General features: G+C 40.3%; 1 protein-coding gene across 2 annotated transcripts in view; it reads left to right on the top strand.

Moving 5' to 3' along the window:
* Window positions 1-12803, top strand: part of grik1a (glutamate receptor, ionotropic, kainate 1a) — a gene marked incomplete at its 3' end in the record, with an annotated part of 33710 nt that overhangs the window by 3867 nt on the left and 17040 nt on the right. For both annotated transcript variants that reach the window (XM_080483317.1, XM_080483318.1), the window contains exons 2-8: window positions 6197-6364; window positions 6986-7243; window positions 8193-8374; window positions 9024-9077; window positions 9306-9476; window positions 9862-10005; window positions 12361-12468. In XM_080483317.1, coding sequence (XP_080339443.1) covers window positions 6197-6364; window positions 6986-7243; window positions 8193-8374; window positions 9024-9077; window positions 9306-9476; window positions 9862-10005; window positions 12361-12468 — 1085 coding nt within the window. The remainder of the gene's footprint in view (window positions 1-6196; window positions 6365-6985; window positions 7244-8192; window positions 8375-9023; window positions 9078-9305; window positions 9477-9861; window positions 10006-12360; window positions 12469-12803) is intronic.

Genomic DNA, 12803 nt, shown 5'->3' with positions numbered 1-12803 from the left:
ATGAATGTGGCCAACAATTTTCAAATCGCTCTTGATTTCGCCGCCAAATTGGTGATGAGATGAAAATATTTCATTTTGCAGTCATAACCTTGGCAAACATACACTCCAAGGCGCATGATGGAGTACATGGTGACATTCAGGGGGTCCTTGTCATTTTGCCTCTATTTTGCAGCCTCCGTCTTTCATCCCCTGATTGTTTTTATTTTCCTTCTTGTTTTCCACTTTGCACAGTTCCCTTGATTTGCTGTTGAGAACAAAATGTTTCCCATGTGCCTTTCCAGCCAGAACAACAGAGTGCAGTGAAATGTTTGACACTTAAGAGTAAGACCCCCCCCCCCCCCCCCCCCCCTTTTATTTTACGCTCTCTGATGCATTTTCTCCTGCCTGCAGCCGCATCACCTGTCCAAAGTGCATGGCAATCTGTTTTCAGAATTTTACTGAAGGCAGTCGTTTCTGTCACACTGAGCATAAAGGTGATCGGTCTTTCTTGTCCAGCTCGGTGATCTTTGCTGTTGCAACGATCCGCGCGGTTTCTGGACCCCAGGTACTGAGTGGCAGCTTCATGTGGCCTCTGAAAAGCAGTGCGAAATAAAAGGTGGCTCAACTACAGCATGCTTTTTATTTTCTTTTCTTTTTTTTCTGTTTTAGGATGATCACTATCCGTAGGTCATACCAAGTTGAAAACGTGAAGATCAGCTTAACATCCCGCTACAATAATTAAGAATTAGAAAATGTGCATGCTAATGGAACCTTGTCATCAATAAATCATCATATTTTGAATTTCTAATGTTTAAATCTAGCAATCCTCAGAAGTACGTGGCAGAAAAAGTAAAGTAAGACCTTGATATTGCAGCACAGCATATTTAGGTCCTTTCTACATTTTGCAAACACACATTTTGCATCCAGGTTGTGCAGGGTATTAAAATGTCTCAGTAATCTTTATGCAAATTGCTTAGCTCTTTTGATTTAAAAAAAAAAGAAAAAAAAATACAGAAAAGCAGCGTCTTGTAGCAGTTTGCCAAAATATAAATTAAGAACATTCTGGGTTTGTTTGTGGACCGTGATCTTTATTACCTTTTGATTTGATGTTTACAGCCACCCTGGATCAGGCTGTAATAAGCTGTCCTGTGTTTTAGCAACCTCAAATGTGTCTGCGGTTTATGCAGATAAAATCACCTGCAAACCTAAATTGCATGTTAAAATGCATTTTCAGTGTTCCCTTTGACACATTTTAATATCCATTTGTTGTGTCTGATATGCCAGATGGAAGAGTGTTCCTGAGGTTAATAATTCCTCATTATTTGAGGGCCAAATGAAAGCTTTTAGAGCTCCGAGGTACATTATTTCATTTGGAGAAAAAAGGAAAAAAGGAGACACCTTGTTAGAAAAAAAAAAAAAAAGTGTCATTTCTGCGGCTGCAGCAGTCAGAAGAAACGCTCGAGTTCAAGTTGCTCTGCAGTAAGAGATGACAAATGACGAATGTAAAACAGAGTTATTTGTAATTGAACAGTGAAGCGAAAGATGGCCTGCGTGAGAACACGCACACGCACACGCACACGCACACGCACACGCACACGCACACGCACACGCACACACACACACACACACACACACACACACACACACACACACACACACACACACACACACACACACACACACACACACACACACACACATAGATTGATCAGGTTGGCACAAATCTCACAGTAGCTCTAGAACTTTTGTTCTTCTCTCCCACTGAAAGGAGATAAAGACGTAATTAATTCATCTTATTGTACGAAGTATCTATTTGTCTAATTTGCAGTGTTCTTCTAATTACAAGGACATTCCGAAAGGATTTTTCTGTGACCGGGACAAGTGAGAGCACATGCATTTGTCTGCTGTGCAGTTGAAGAGAGTGTGAGTGTATGGAAATCAGTGGCGTTTGCAGACAAATCATCACTCCTTAATTATGCATAGAATACCAATGGAAGCTTCACAGATAGATCATTCTTTGCAATCTGAGCGACTGCCATGTTCATGTGTTTGATCGTGATGTTGACACAGTTAGACAGTAAGTCAGATGTACATTGTTTCTTTGATCTTAGCAGAACACACAGTTTTTCAGACTGAAGTACCTGAGCAGCAGCTCTAATGTCTTCGCCCCTGTCTGCTGTACTACAGCGTCTTTTTTTATATGTGAGCAACAATCAAAATGGTCAAATTCACTGTCCACCTGTATAGATGGCCCAATAATTCAGGATGCCTCCAACAGATCTTTATCACTGCCCGTTTGTGGAAGTGAGGAACCAAAATGTGCTTCAAAGAGGGGGCTAATATAAACCCCTGGGGTATCTCTCAGTCATTCCAGGAGCCAGGCACATAAAACCAGCACAGACACAAGGAATACATATACAGTCCTATCAAACACTTTGTGAAGCTTTTGTCTTACAGTTTGGATGTAAATCTTTTGTAATGGCCGAAACAAAATAAAAAAAAAAGAATCGGCCAATTTTGGAAATTTCTTTATGGGTCAAGGTGAATATATATTTTTTTAGCAATTTCATTAAGTGATTAATTTCTTCAAAAATGTTTATGGCACATTAACATAAGAAAAATGCCTATTTGGTCTATTAATAAGAGTTAAATGAGGTTTATTGAAATGAATGAGCTCGGAGAGTGAGTTTTATTTAAAGGATGTCTCAGGTGCGGATGCTCTATGTTTTGTTTATATCTCACCAGCTGTGGAACTAATTGCCCCCCTGGGATATAATAAAGATACTTAAACTTGAAAGTGAAGATAAATACTACTGTCATTTCTTGAGTTGCATAAGTACTGAGAAGTGAGAAATTTGCTTTTTTACAAGGTGGCGAGAACAAAGTTCTCTCAAGTCGGCGTATTTCATACTTCACGAGAAAATTCGGAACAGAAATCCTTGGAGGAGATGAAATAAAGAGTAAGTGTAGGTGAAATCATTCTTTTCTTGCGGCCATTGTTTGGGAGTTCTCGCAGCTTGTCCTCGACACATCATCTCGGTAAAATCTTTCCCTTGTTTGATGTCCAGCAACTACCGTGTGAATGGTCAGACGTTTAACGTTCGCGTGGTTAATGTTCTGGTGTGAAGCGAAGTGCAGAAATAGATGTTTTTATGAAGCAGCGGACTGAAAGAAATGAGGCTATGGGAGGGAGTAGGACGACATCCCAGGAGTTCTGGAGTGTTTTATGTGAAATGTTCTGACTATCGCCCGAAAACAAACTAATTCCTCCTCTTGTGGAGCATGTAACCACATTTACCCGTTATCATTCAGCCAGTAAGTAGTTATTATGGCTCTATTATGGCATTAACAAGGACGTAGCAAATTAGGCGATTTCAGAGGCATGAAACACTTCGAGTAACCACAACTGGATGTTTCTAATCTCTAGACTCGTACAGATTAAACAGACAAGCTGCAGCTTGTTAATTAGAAGGCTTCTACTGGATTACCATTTGACTTAGCAAAGCAATTGTGATGCTGATTATCCATTTCCAGTCATTTTCTTGAACCAAACTAACTATAGTGCATGTTTTCTACATAAGAGTGCTGTAGAGTGCTGTAGAGAATTATGTATTCCACCAGATATTCATATATTTATTTACACATCCGTCTTTGGTTTAAAACAAATAAAATATTCAACACTTTAGATCAAGTCAGGAGCAGTTTTCTTCTACCAGATATTGTATCAAATACCAGTTCTACCATTCACCTGTAGTGTTATGTAATTACTCAGGTATATAAATAATGTTGACCCACTGCCTGATTAATCCAAACATTTATGTAAACTTTGTACCAGGTTCTCCTTAAATTCACTTTTGATCTAGGAGTGGTATCTCAGACATTTTAACAGGTTTAGCAAAGGGAGTAGCCTGGTTTACTCTTTAGAGGGGCCATGTGAAGTAAACACTGGAACTGATGTTACTCTGTGATATTTTTCTTATGGAAAGAAAATTGAAGTGAGAATTTCTATTTCTATTATCCAGTGAGCTGCTGGACACCTTGAATCCCCCCCTTTGGGATGAAAAAAAGTATTTTCTGCTCACATAGGTTTTGTCTGAGTGCATATATTTGAGATTTAAGTGGTGAGTCTAAAAATCCCCTGTCACTGTGATTGTGATGGTGGTTGTCCGTCTGTCTGTGTTTGTCCTGTCATGGACTGGTGAAGTATCCAGCGTTCACCCAGCCTCCACACATAATCAGATGCTTTCAGTTCTCGGACAGTATGACTGGATAAAGTTGTACAGCAGATGGGCGGATTCCCCCTCGGTAGGATTGCTCTCCTTAACATCTGCTTTGCAGTTTCAAGCTAGTCAACAGTTAAGTGGTACAAAACAAGAACGCTATATCTTAATATTGCCAATTATCTCATAGTGTAGCAATTATTTCCTCTAATTCAGTTTTGGTTTGCATGAAAGTATACAGGGATATCCTTTAAGTAAGAACAGGGGCATATGAAGTATTGTCCTACATTTCATCCAGATTCAAACTACTTTCAGCTTTGGGTTTAATTCCCTTTTTATAATACATTGATGAATGGCTTTTGATACTGCGATGCAACGTGGAAGCTCTGCCCACGGTTCGCTCCTACTTGATGTGATTCAAGAATCAAAGGTTGCTACACGCACAAACCACATGCTGCACTACGAAAATATATGCTCCATTATGTATTATGAGGCATAATAGGTCATTGATTTACCACACAAAAGTTGTTTTTCACATGCTAAAGCTCTGTTTATTCCACTATTTGCAAACCTACTTACTCGCACTTGAATTACAGTACACACAGAAAAATACAAGAATAAAGAAGCGGAATCCAATTTTTTAGCCTTAACACTTATAATACCCATGCAATTATGTGTTCTCTGCTATTAATCATAACTTGGAGGAAAAGAGGAAAGCTTTTTACTCAGACTGGACAAACAGCACAATAAGCTAAATCTGATTTGGCAGGGAAGCCTTATCTGAAGACTGAAGTCTCCTATTAAATGTAACAAGACAGACAATTATTTGTTGATTTAATATTTCCCTTTTGTCCCTGCTCCGACTGCTAATGCGATGACTCGTCCTACAAAAGCCTGTTGTGAACTTCCACGAGGAGCTCTTTAGAGCCTTTTTATTTTCCGCCCTTTCACACTGTGGGGAGCAATTCCGCTTCTTCCATTTCATCTGGCCTTTGAATCCACACTTCACGTCTCCTGCACCCGGGTGACAGGATGTTGATGAGGAGTTTGAGGGCAATTTCAGAAGCCTTGTCTGAACAGCATTGTTTCCTCCAATGGTGCTGACAGCTGGCCCATGCAGCTACTTGTATCTGGCCTTGTGCTCCCACACTGTGAAAATGAGAGTTTGAGGAAGAGCTACCTTTGCATTTACAGCTTTCTGTAAAGTTGAGCGTTGACCATATATTTAATACCTGACGGAATATTTTTGATTGTTCGTCTTTGAGCAATTAATATTCATTTATGGAACATGTGACGCCATTTTCACTAATGCAGACAGTTGGTTTAGAACAAATATGAACATCTGATGCTAGTTTATAGCGTTTTAGCAAAATCTCTTGAGTTGGAGTCCAGTGGGGGGCTTTCCATAGCGAGTTTGCAGGATCTCCCTTTAGGGATTCCACTGGGTGCTTTGCTTTCTTCCCACAGTCCAAAAACAATCATTTGAGGTTAATACATCAATTCAAGAGTGTCTGTCTCTCTGTGTTTACCCTGTGATTGACTGATGGTCCAGGGTGTCCCATGCCTTCGGTATCAGCCTCAAACTGATACAGCGGACACAATCATATTTTCCTTTTAACATACATGAAAGAGCTTCAGTTAGATGTTCTTCTTGAACAGTAACTACATTAAACAGGCTGTCTTAGAAATGTAGATTTTGTAACCTGGCAGTTTAGTTCGTGGTAAGTCAAAGCATGTAGTACCTTTCAATTAAGCTATTAGTGAGAAGAAGCACTTCACAAAGGAGGCTTCTAATGGTAAATTAATTATAATGTAATGTCCACAACAGGAATTCAGTTTAATAGCTCACTGGAGCGATGTAGTTTTATCTTCTGCTGGTTAGTACAGTTTGTTTTTTGCAGAGCACATGAAGTTGGATGTTTTTTTGTGTGTTTTTTGTGTTTTCCTCGCTCCCTCCTGAATTTCGCTGTGTGTTCCTCCTCCGTTCTTCTCTTCAGGTGGGATTTTTGAGACCAGAGAGAGTGAGTTGGTGAGTATGGATGAGCTGGCATTCAAGTTTGCTGTAAATAACATAAACCGCAACAAGACCCTGATGCCCAACACCACCCTCACCTACGACATTCAGAGGATCAACCTCTTCGATGGCTTCGAGGCTTCCAGGAGAGGTAGGAAATCAGCCGCGTACGTTTTTATTTATGTTTCACTGTCTTCTTTTCGAATGACACACTTTGGAACTAACCTATAAACTTAGTTGCCCTTTTCTGAACACACAAGTGTTTTTATATATTTTGCTCCATTGAGTATTTGTATTTGTAATACTCAACAGCTGGCATGGCTCATTCTTCTACTTTTCTGTAATCTTTTAGTATATATTTGATGTTTTTCCAGACATTTTAAAACTCACTGGTAAAAAGTAAAAAGTAAAAGAGTTCGGATATCTTTAAATTTTGGTAGGCAGAGTGTCGGCTTTGTTTTGATTTTTTTTTTCTTCTTTGCTATGGCGTTTTTAAGTTTTATGTTTGTGTTTACTTGAACCACTCAGTGTGGGCTGTTTTAAATTGCCCCTCGGTGATAAATAAAGTATTTTGAATTTTGAACCTTGAATCTTGAGTATCATAAAACCTAGTCAGCACAGCTAAAGCTATTCAAATGGTTTCAACAGAGGGAATCAATTTTACATTGAAATCTGAATAAGAAACAAACCTCAGATTTACTACGGTAAGCGATAAACAAAAACCTTTTCTCTCTCTGTTATGTTTTCTTTTTTTTTTTTTTGGTTTCACTAGTGTGTGACCAGTTGGCTCTTGGGGTGGTCGCTGTGTTCGGCCCCTCTCACAGCTCCTCGGTCAGCGCTGTTCAGTCCATCTGCAATGCCCTGGAGGTGCCTCACATACAAACTCGCTGGAAACACCCATCGGTGGACAACAAAGACACCTTCTTCATCAACCTGTTTCCAGAGTACACCGCCATCGCCAGGGCCATCCTGGACGTGGTCACTTTCTTCAAATGGAGGAAGCTGACGGTGGTCTACGAGGACAGCACCGGTAGGACCCACTGAAGAACAAATCTTTTGTTATGTTGGTCTTTTTAATGTTATGGCGGATGGTGTATGTGGTGTACAAAAAAAGGAAAGTTTTGAGGTAAAATGTGTTTATGGTTTAGGTGTAGCGTTCACTGCAGTAAAGCAATTAAATCCAACATATAAACTGAAATATTGCCTTATAAATTTGGGAAAACACTTCCAATAACATAAAATCAACCATAATGTTTAAGAGGTTGTGTACTTATGCAGCTCTACACCTGAATATGGATTTTAATCCCGTAAAAACACTTATTGATACTGAAAATGTTTCTCTTTTAGTTACTTCATCGGCTTAACATTTGAAGTCCAGAACTGAGAGGGAGGAAAGGACAAAAGTGCTGGCTTGTGTTTTCTGAACGTTACAATACATTCATACAGTGTGTCATGGGAATAATTACCAAACACAATACTGTCTGAGCCAGTCTTCTTTGTGCTGGCCAGCAAACCCAATCAGTGACGGGGCACAGATGCCTCAGATCAGACCCCTAAAATTGTTCCCTTCAGACTTGATACGGCAGAAAACACTCAGCATTCAGGGCCTCAGATCCTGCCTCTCCATATATATACTGTAGAGTCCTTGCATGACTCAGACAATATGAAATTCAGCTTGTAAAATGTCACAGTTTATAGATTTCTGTTCAATCTTGAAATGTCACCTATACGCACACCTGCACAATACCTCACTAGTCAGTGGATACATGTACCGACCCCATGTGTGGCTGCATGTAAAGCTCACACAGGAGAGAAGCTGTTCAGCTGGATAATAAAGACCACACGCCACAGACCAGGGATGCAGGTGCTCTAAAGCAGGACACTGAACTCTGTATCTGAACTGACTCGGTGACCTTTTCACAGGGGAGAAATAAACCAGGTGAGATAAATGAGCCTCCTAATCATCATTTTCTATCCAGGCCTGATGCGGATGCAGGAGTTGATCAAGGCGCCGTCGAAATTAAACTTGAAGATCAAGATCCGGCAGCTGACGCCGGGTAACCAAGACGCCCGGCCGCTGCTCAAGGAACTGAAGAAAGACAAAGAGTTTTTTATTCTCTTCGACTGCTCCTATCGGATGGCTGCAGAGCTCCTTAAGCAGGTCTGTACAGGGATTTATCCACCACAACATTCTCCTTTCACAGGCTTCACAACACATTTATGCGTCCTGTGGGTGCAGCACATTTAATGGGAGTTTTCAAAACGGCATCTTTTTATGTTGTTGAAAAAAAGTATGAAACCTATTTACTGGGTTTTCTGATACCTCTGTCGTGTTTTGAATAATAGCATTGATAGGGTACGGCTCTGCACGATGACACAGCGCTTTCCTTTTTATGGTCCGAATTCGAAAAGTTCCACAAAGATTTGGTGACATTTGGTCATTGCCTATTAACTTAATTGTTGTTCTACGGTAACTGATAATGAAACTAAAAGGCATACCAGCAAATACCGGATGTTTGATGACCTTAGTGGGTGAAATGTCTCTTAGAACTAAAAAAAACCTGCTTCATGCTATATGATTATCCTTTGTCTCTTGTCGATTACCTGTCAGGAGCATATCATCCTTAGAAAAAAGCCATATAATTGTTTAAAACACAGCCTATGGAAATCATTTCTATTCCTTATTTAATCATAACAACTGCTTCAGTTAGGAATATCATAAAATTATATTTGACATGTTTATTTTCTTATTCAGTATATAAATGAATGCCCTGTTTTCTTTTACTGCCTTATTTCTTCTGATGTTGCAGCTTTCATCAATGGGAATGATGACGGAGTACTACCATTTCTTCTTCACGACTTTGGTAAGTTTGAAAAATGCACTCACTATGATGTGGGTGCCGAAGTAAAAACCAATCTAAAAGTGCTCATTTGACCTTGAACCACACTTAATACATTTGCGAGGAATTGCAATAAATGTTGGTTTTGGCAGAGAAATTTCCAGGCTTACATTTTTCTGATGTGCTTCGTCTCCCCATTGCACATACGAGCAAACACAACATGTTTCTCCTCATCGGTGTGTCCACTTGCAGGATTTATTTGCTCTGGATTTGGAGCCGTACCGCTACAGTGGCGTTAACATGACCGGTTTCAGACTGCTGAACATCGACGACCCGTGGGTCACCTCCACAATGGACAAGTGGGCCATGGAAAGACTGCAGGGTCCCAAACAAGAGAGCGGCTTGATGGATGGAGTTATGACCGTAAGTCCTGCACCGTTAATTTACATGACGGACACCCGCTCAGCTGAAAGCCAGCGATGCACGTTTATATGCTGCTTTCATTCAACTGTAACTTCCAGACATCTGTAACATGTAAATCTGGAGAGGAGCTATATTTCTGCACGTTTAAAATGCAAATGATGCAATTTCCAGTTTGATTCCCTTCATCATAATATCTTCACTACACTGCTTGCTACTTTAAAAGCGTAGTTTTCCTGAAGCAACTATCATAGTAAATGTTATCACATTTATGTCTGCAAAATGTGCTCGTGCAGCAGCTGTTTACCCCCAACATTTATGTGTGTACTTTTTTTGGGTGCAAAAAAAACCTAAATCATAAAAAATCTCCTCTCGGCTTCCTCTACAGACTGATGCAGCCTTGATGTATGATGCCGTGTTCATGGTTGCTGTTGCGTCCCAAAGGGCCACTCAGATGACCGTCAGCTCGCTGCAGTGTCACCGCCACAAACCTTGGCGCTTCGGACCGCGCTTCATGAACCTTTTCAAAGAGGTCAGTGTAAGATAAGACAAAGTGCAGAAACTTGTAAGATCACCAGCAAAACTGAGCAACTCTTTTGGTCTGATCGCCATACATTTTTGATGAGTTGTTTTTAACGCTTTATTAACAACTTTTTAAATGTGTGATGCCACTATTGGCGACACAAGATTCCCAAAAAGTGGATGTCAGATCATTTCATGTGATAAGATATTTTACAGATCCCCTTCCCTGACAAGCCACACGTTGCCTCTGAAAGCACATAACATGAAAATACATGGTATTTATGTACTTATAAGTTGAAAGCATGTGGCCCAGCCTGGCTGTCAGACTGGATGCCTACAGACAGAAATGAGGCCTTTGATGCACGAGTGTTTTGATCTCTTAAGTCTTAAATCCAGCAGAGGACCGTTGCCTGCCACGGAGAGGGAACATTATCATTCAGTCCCCTCACTCATATTTTCCCTCTTCATGCCCCCTCCACCCTCCTTCTCTTGCTCTTTTTTTCCCCCCTCCTTTTGCATCTTGGTGTCTCGCTCCTCATCGGTTCGCCTTTTTGTTTGCCATTGCCTTCCCTTTGAAGCATCTGTCTTCCTGTGCTATTCATCACTTGATAATAGCCTTTTTGATTGCAATAACCAGTAATATGTCTCTCACAACACTCAATTAAAAAACATTTTCTGACAAGAGGGTGCAGACGACGAGGACACAGCTTTCATTTTCACTGCTGGGCAATATAACCCCCCCCCCCCCCTCTTCCCTTTTCTGGCTATTGTAGAACACAATAGGTGATGTCTTTCTATGGCCAAAATTAACTAATTTACATTTTACAATAGCCACACTTTTTCATCCAATGTGCTTCCTGCCCTAATGGAAAACACAGAAAAGAGGGTAATATACTGGATTATAAATGTTGACATTGAATAAGAATATTTCAGCAACTGCAGAGAGGTTTTTGTGAAATGAATTCCCTGTTTTGTACTTACATTTTTTGACCAATCATTGCTATTCACGAATAAGGCAGAAGAAAAAAAAAAACCCATCCTGATTGTGCTGCTCTGGAGGTCTGACTGTATTATGACCTCAATTTTAGCATTTTAACAAATTTTTCTTCTCAATGTTCAGGACTTTCTTGCTGAAAGGGGAAATTTTGCTTACTGCAATATGTAATTTTCAGTTCTCAGCATAAATCAGGGGAAGGTGCAGGAGTCTTGATGGTACTTTGCTCTGGTTATGCTTTCGCTATACACTTGGAGCTAAGTATGCATAGCTGTGCAACCTAACCTATTTTATGATATTTCTTCAGCAAATTCTGCAAAAAGAAGTCCTTTTTCCAGCTTTATTTACACTTCATTATGGTAAAAAATTCTGATTATAAGTAGGTAAGGAAGAAATGCAATCTAAAGCATAGGAAATGGTGCTCAAAATCCCCCGACTTAAACAAAGCTGTGTGTGGATGTTGTGCCTATAATAAAAGCTAAAGATGTTTCAGGCCTTGAAGTGCTTTTAGGAAATAGAGGCTGAAAATCTGATTCCCGAGTCAAGAACAGAATATAACAGATGCAAATGAAGGTTTCCAAACTGTGACATCCTTATGAAGCACTGATTAAAAAAAAAAAACACACACACAAAAAAAAAAAAACACAAATGTTTCCAGATGCGGCTCAAATGTTTTATCTCTTTTTAACTTCATGAAATTAAAGTAGCTATGCATCATCATTTCAGGAAGGTTCTTTTTTTGTGTGTCTGTTTTGGCTGCAGGGGTTGTCCTCACTTCCTTTCACTTCCAGGATTAACAAAATATAGAATATGCCTTGAAGCGCATACAGCACTAAGCTCAGGTGTAGCTTATGTGCCCTCTCTCAGTATTCAGAAACCTTTCTTTCAAATATTCACACGGTATGTATAAGTGTTAAGATTTGATTCTGCAGCCAGAAAAACAAATCGCTTTGAATATGATTCTTCACTATACTGCACCAGCAATTATATTAAAGCCCCTGGTTCCAGTCCTGATTTGGGGGCCTTTCTATGGGGGAGTTTGCATGTTCTTCTGTACCTTCTCCTGTTGGAAATGAGTTAGATGCCCACTGTAGAACACAATATGGTCTTAAAAGTGATAAGTCTGGCTACCATGTTCACAAACCTTACTCATTGAAACTGAACCGAGAAATAACCTGTAGATATCTTGCATTATTCACCTGACGTGATTCACCAAGCCTTGTAGTCGGCTGTCAACACGGACCTACTCTCACTGCCTGGATTCCCCTCACTTCTCCTCTTGGGAGCCTTTTCCACGGTTTCAATGAGGCTCCCTCACACACAAAGAACTCGGATGGTCTCCCACTCCTCTCTCCTTCTCCCGTTTTGTAGGCCCAGTGGGACGGACTGACAGGGCACATTGTTCTTAATAAGACAGATGGCCTGAGGAGGGACTTTGATTTGGACATCATCAGCCTCAAAGAGGACGGCACTGCCAGGGTGAGCACAGAGGCCTGGAACAGCCAATTACACCACTCTCATGCTGCTTCCATGCTGGCTGATTCATTCCATTAATGTGTGTGTGTGTGTGTGTGTGTGTGTGTGTGTGTGTGTGTGTGTGTGTGTGTGTGTGTGTGTGTGTGTGTGTGTGTGTGTGTGTGTGTGTGTGTGTGTGTGTGTGTGTGTGTGTGTGTGTGTGTGTGTGTGTATGTAAAAAAAGATGGAGAGAAAGAGGTACTCTAACAATTTAGTTCCTTATATTCCATCCACGCGTTGGTTATTTGGTTTAAATTTGCCCAGTGTTCAATACTAATAACACCGTAATAAACTGATTA

This window comes from Lipophrys pholis (genome assembly GCF_963383615.2).
Source record: "Lipophrys pholis genome assembly, chromosome: 16".
In the NCBI taxonomy this organism is placed as follows: domain Eukaryota; kingdom Metazoa; phylum Chordata; class Actinopteri; order Blenniiformes; family Blenniidae; genus Lipophrys; species Lipophrys pholis.
This window is presented reverse-complemented; position numbering and strand designations above follow the sequence as displayed.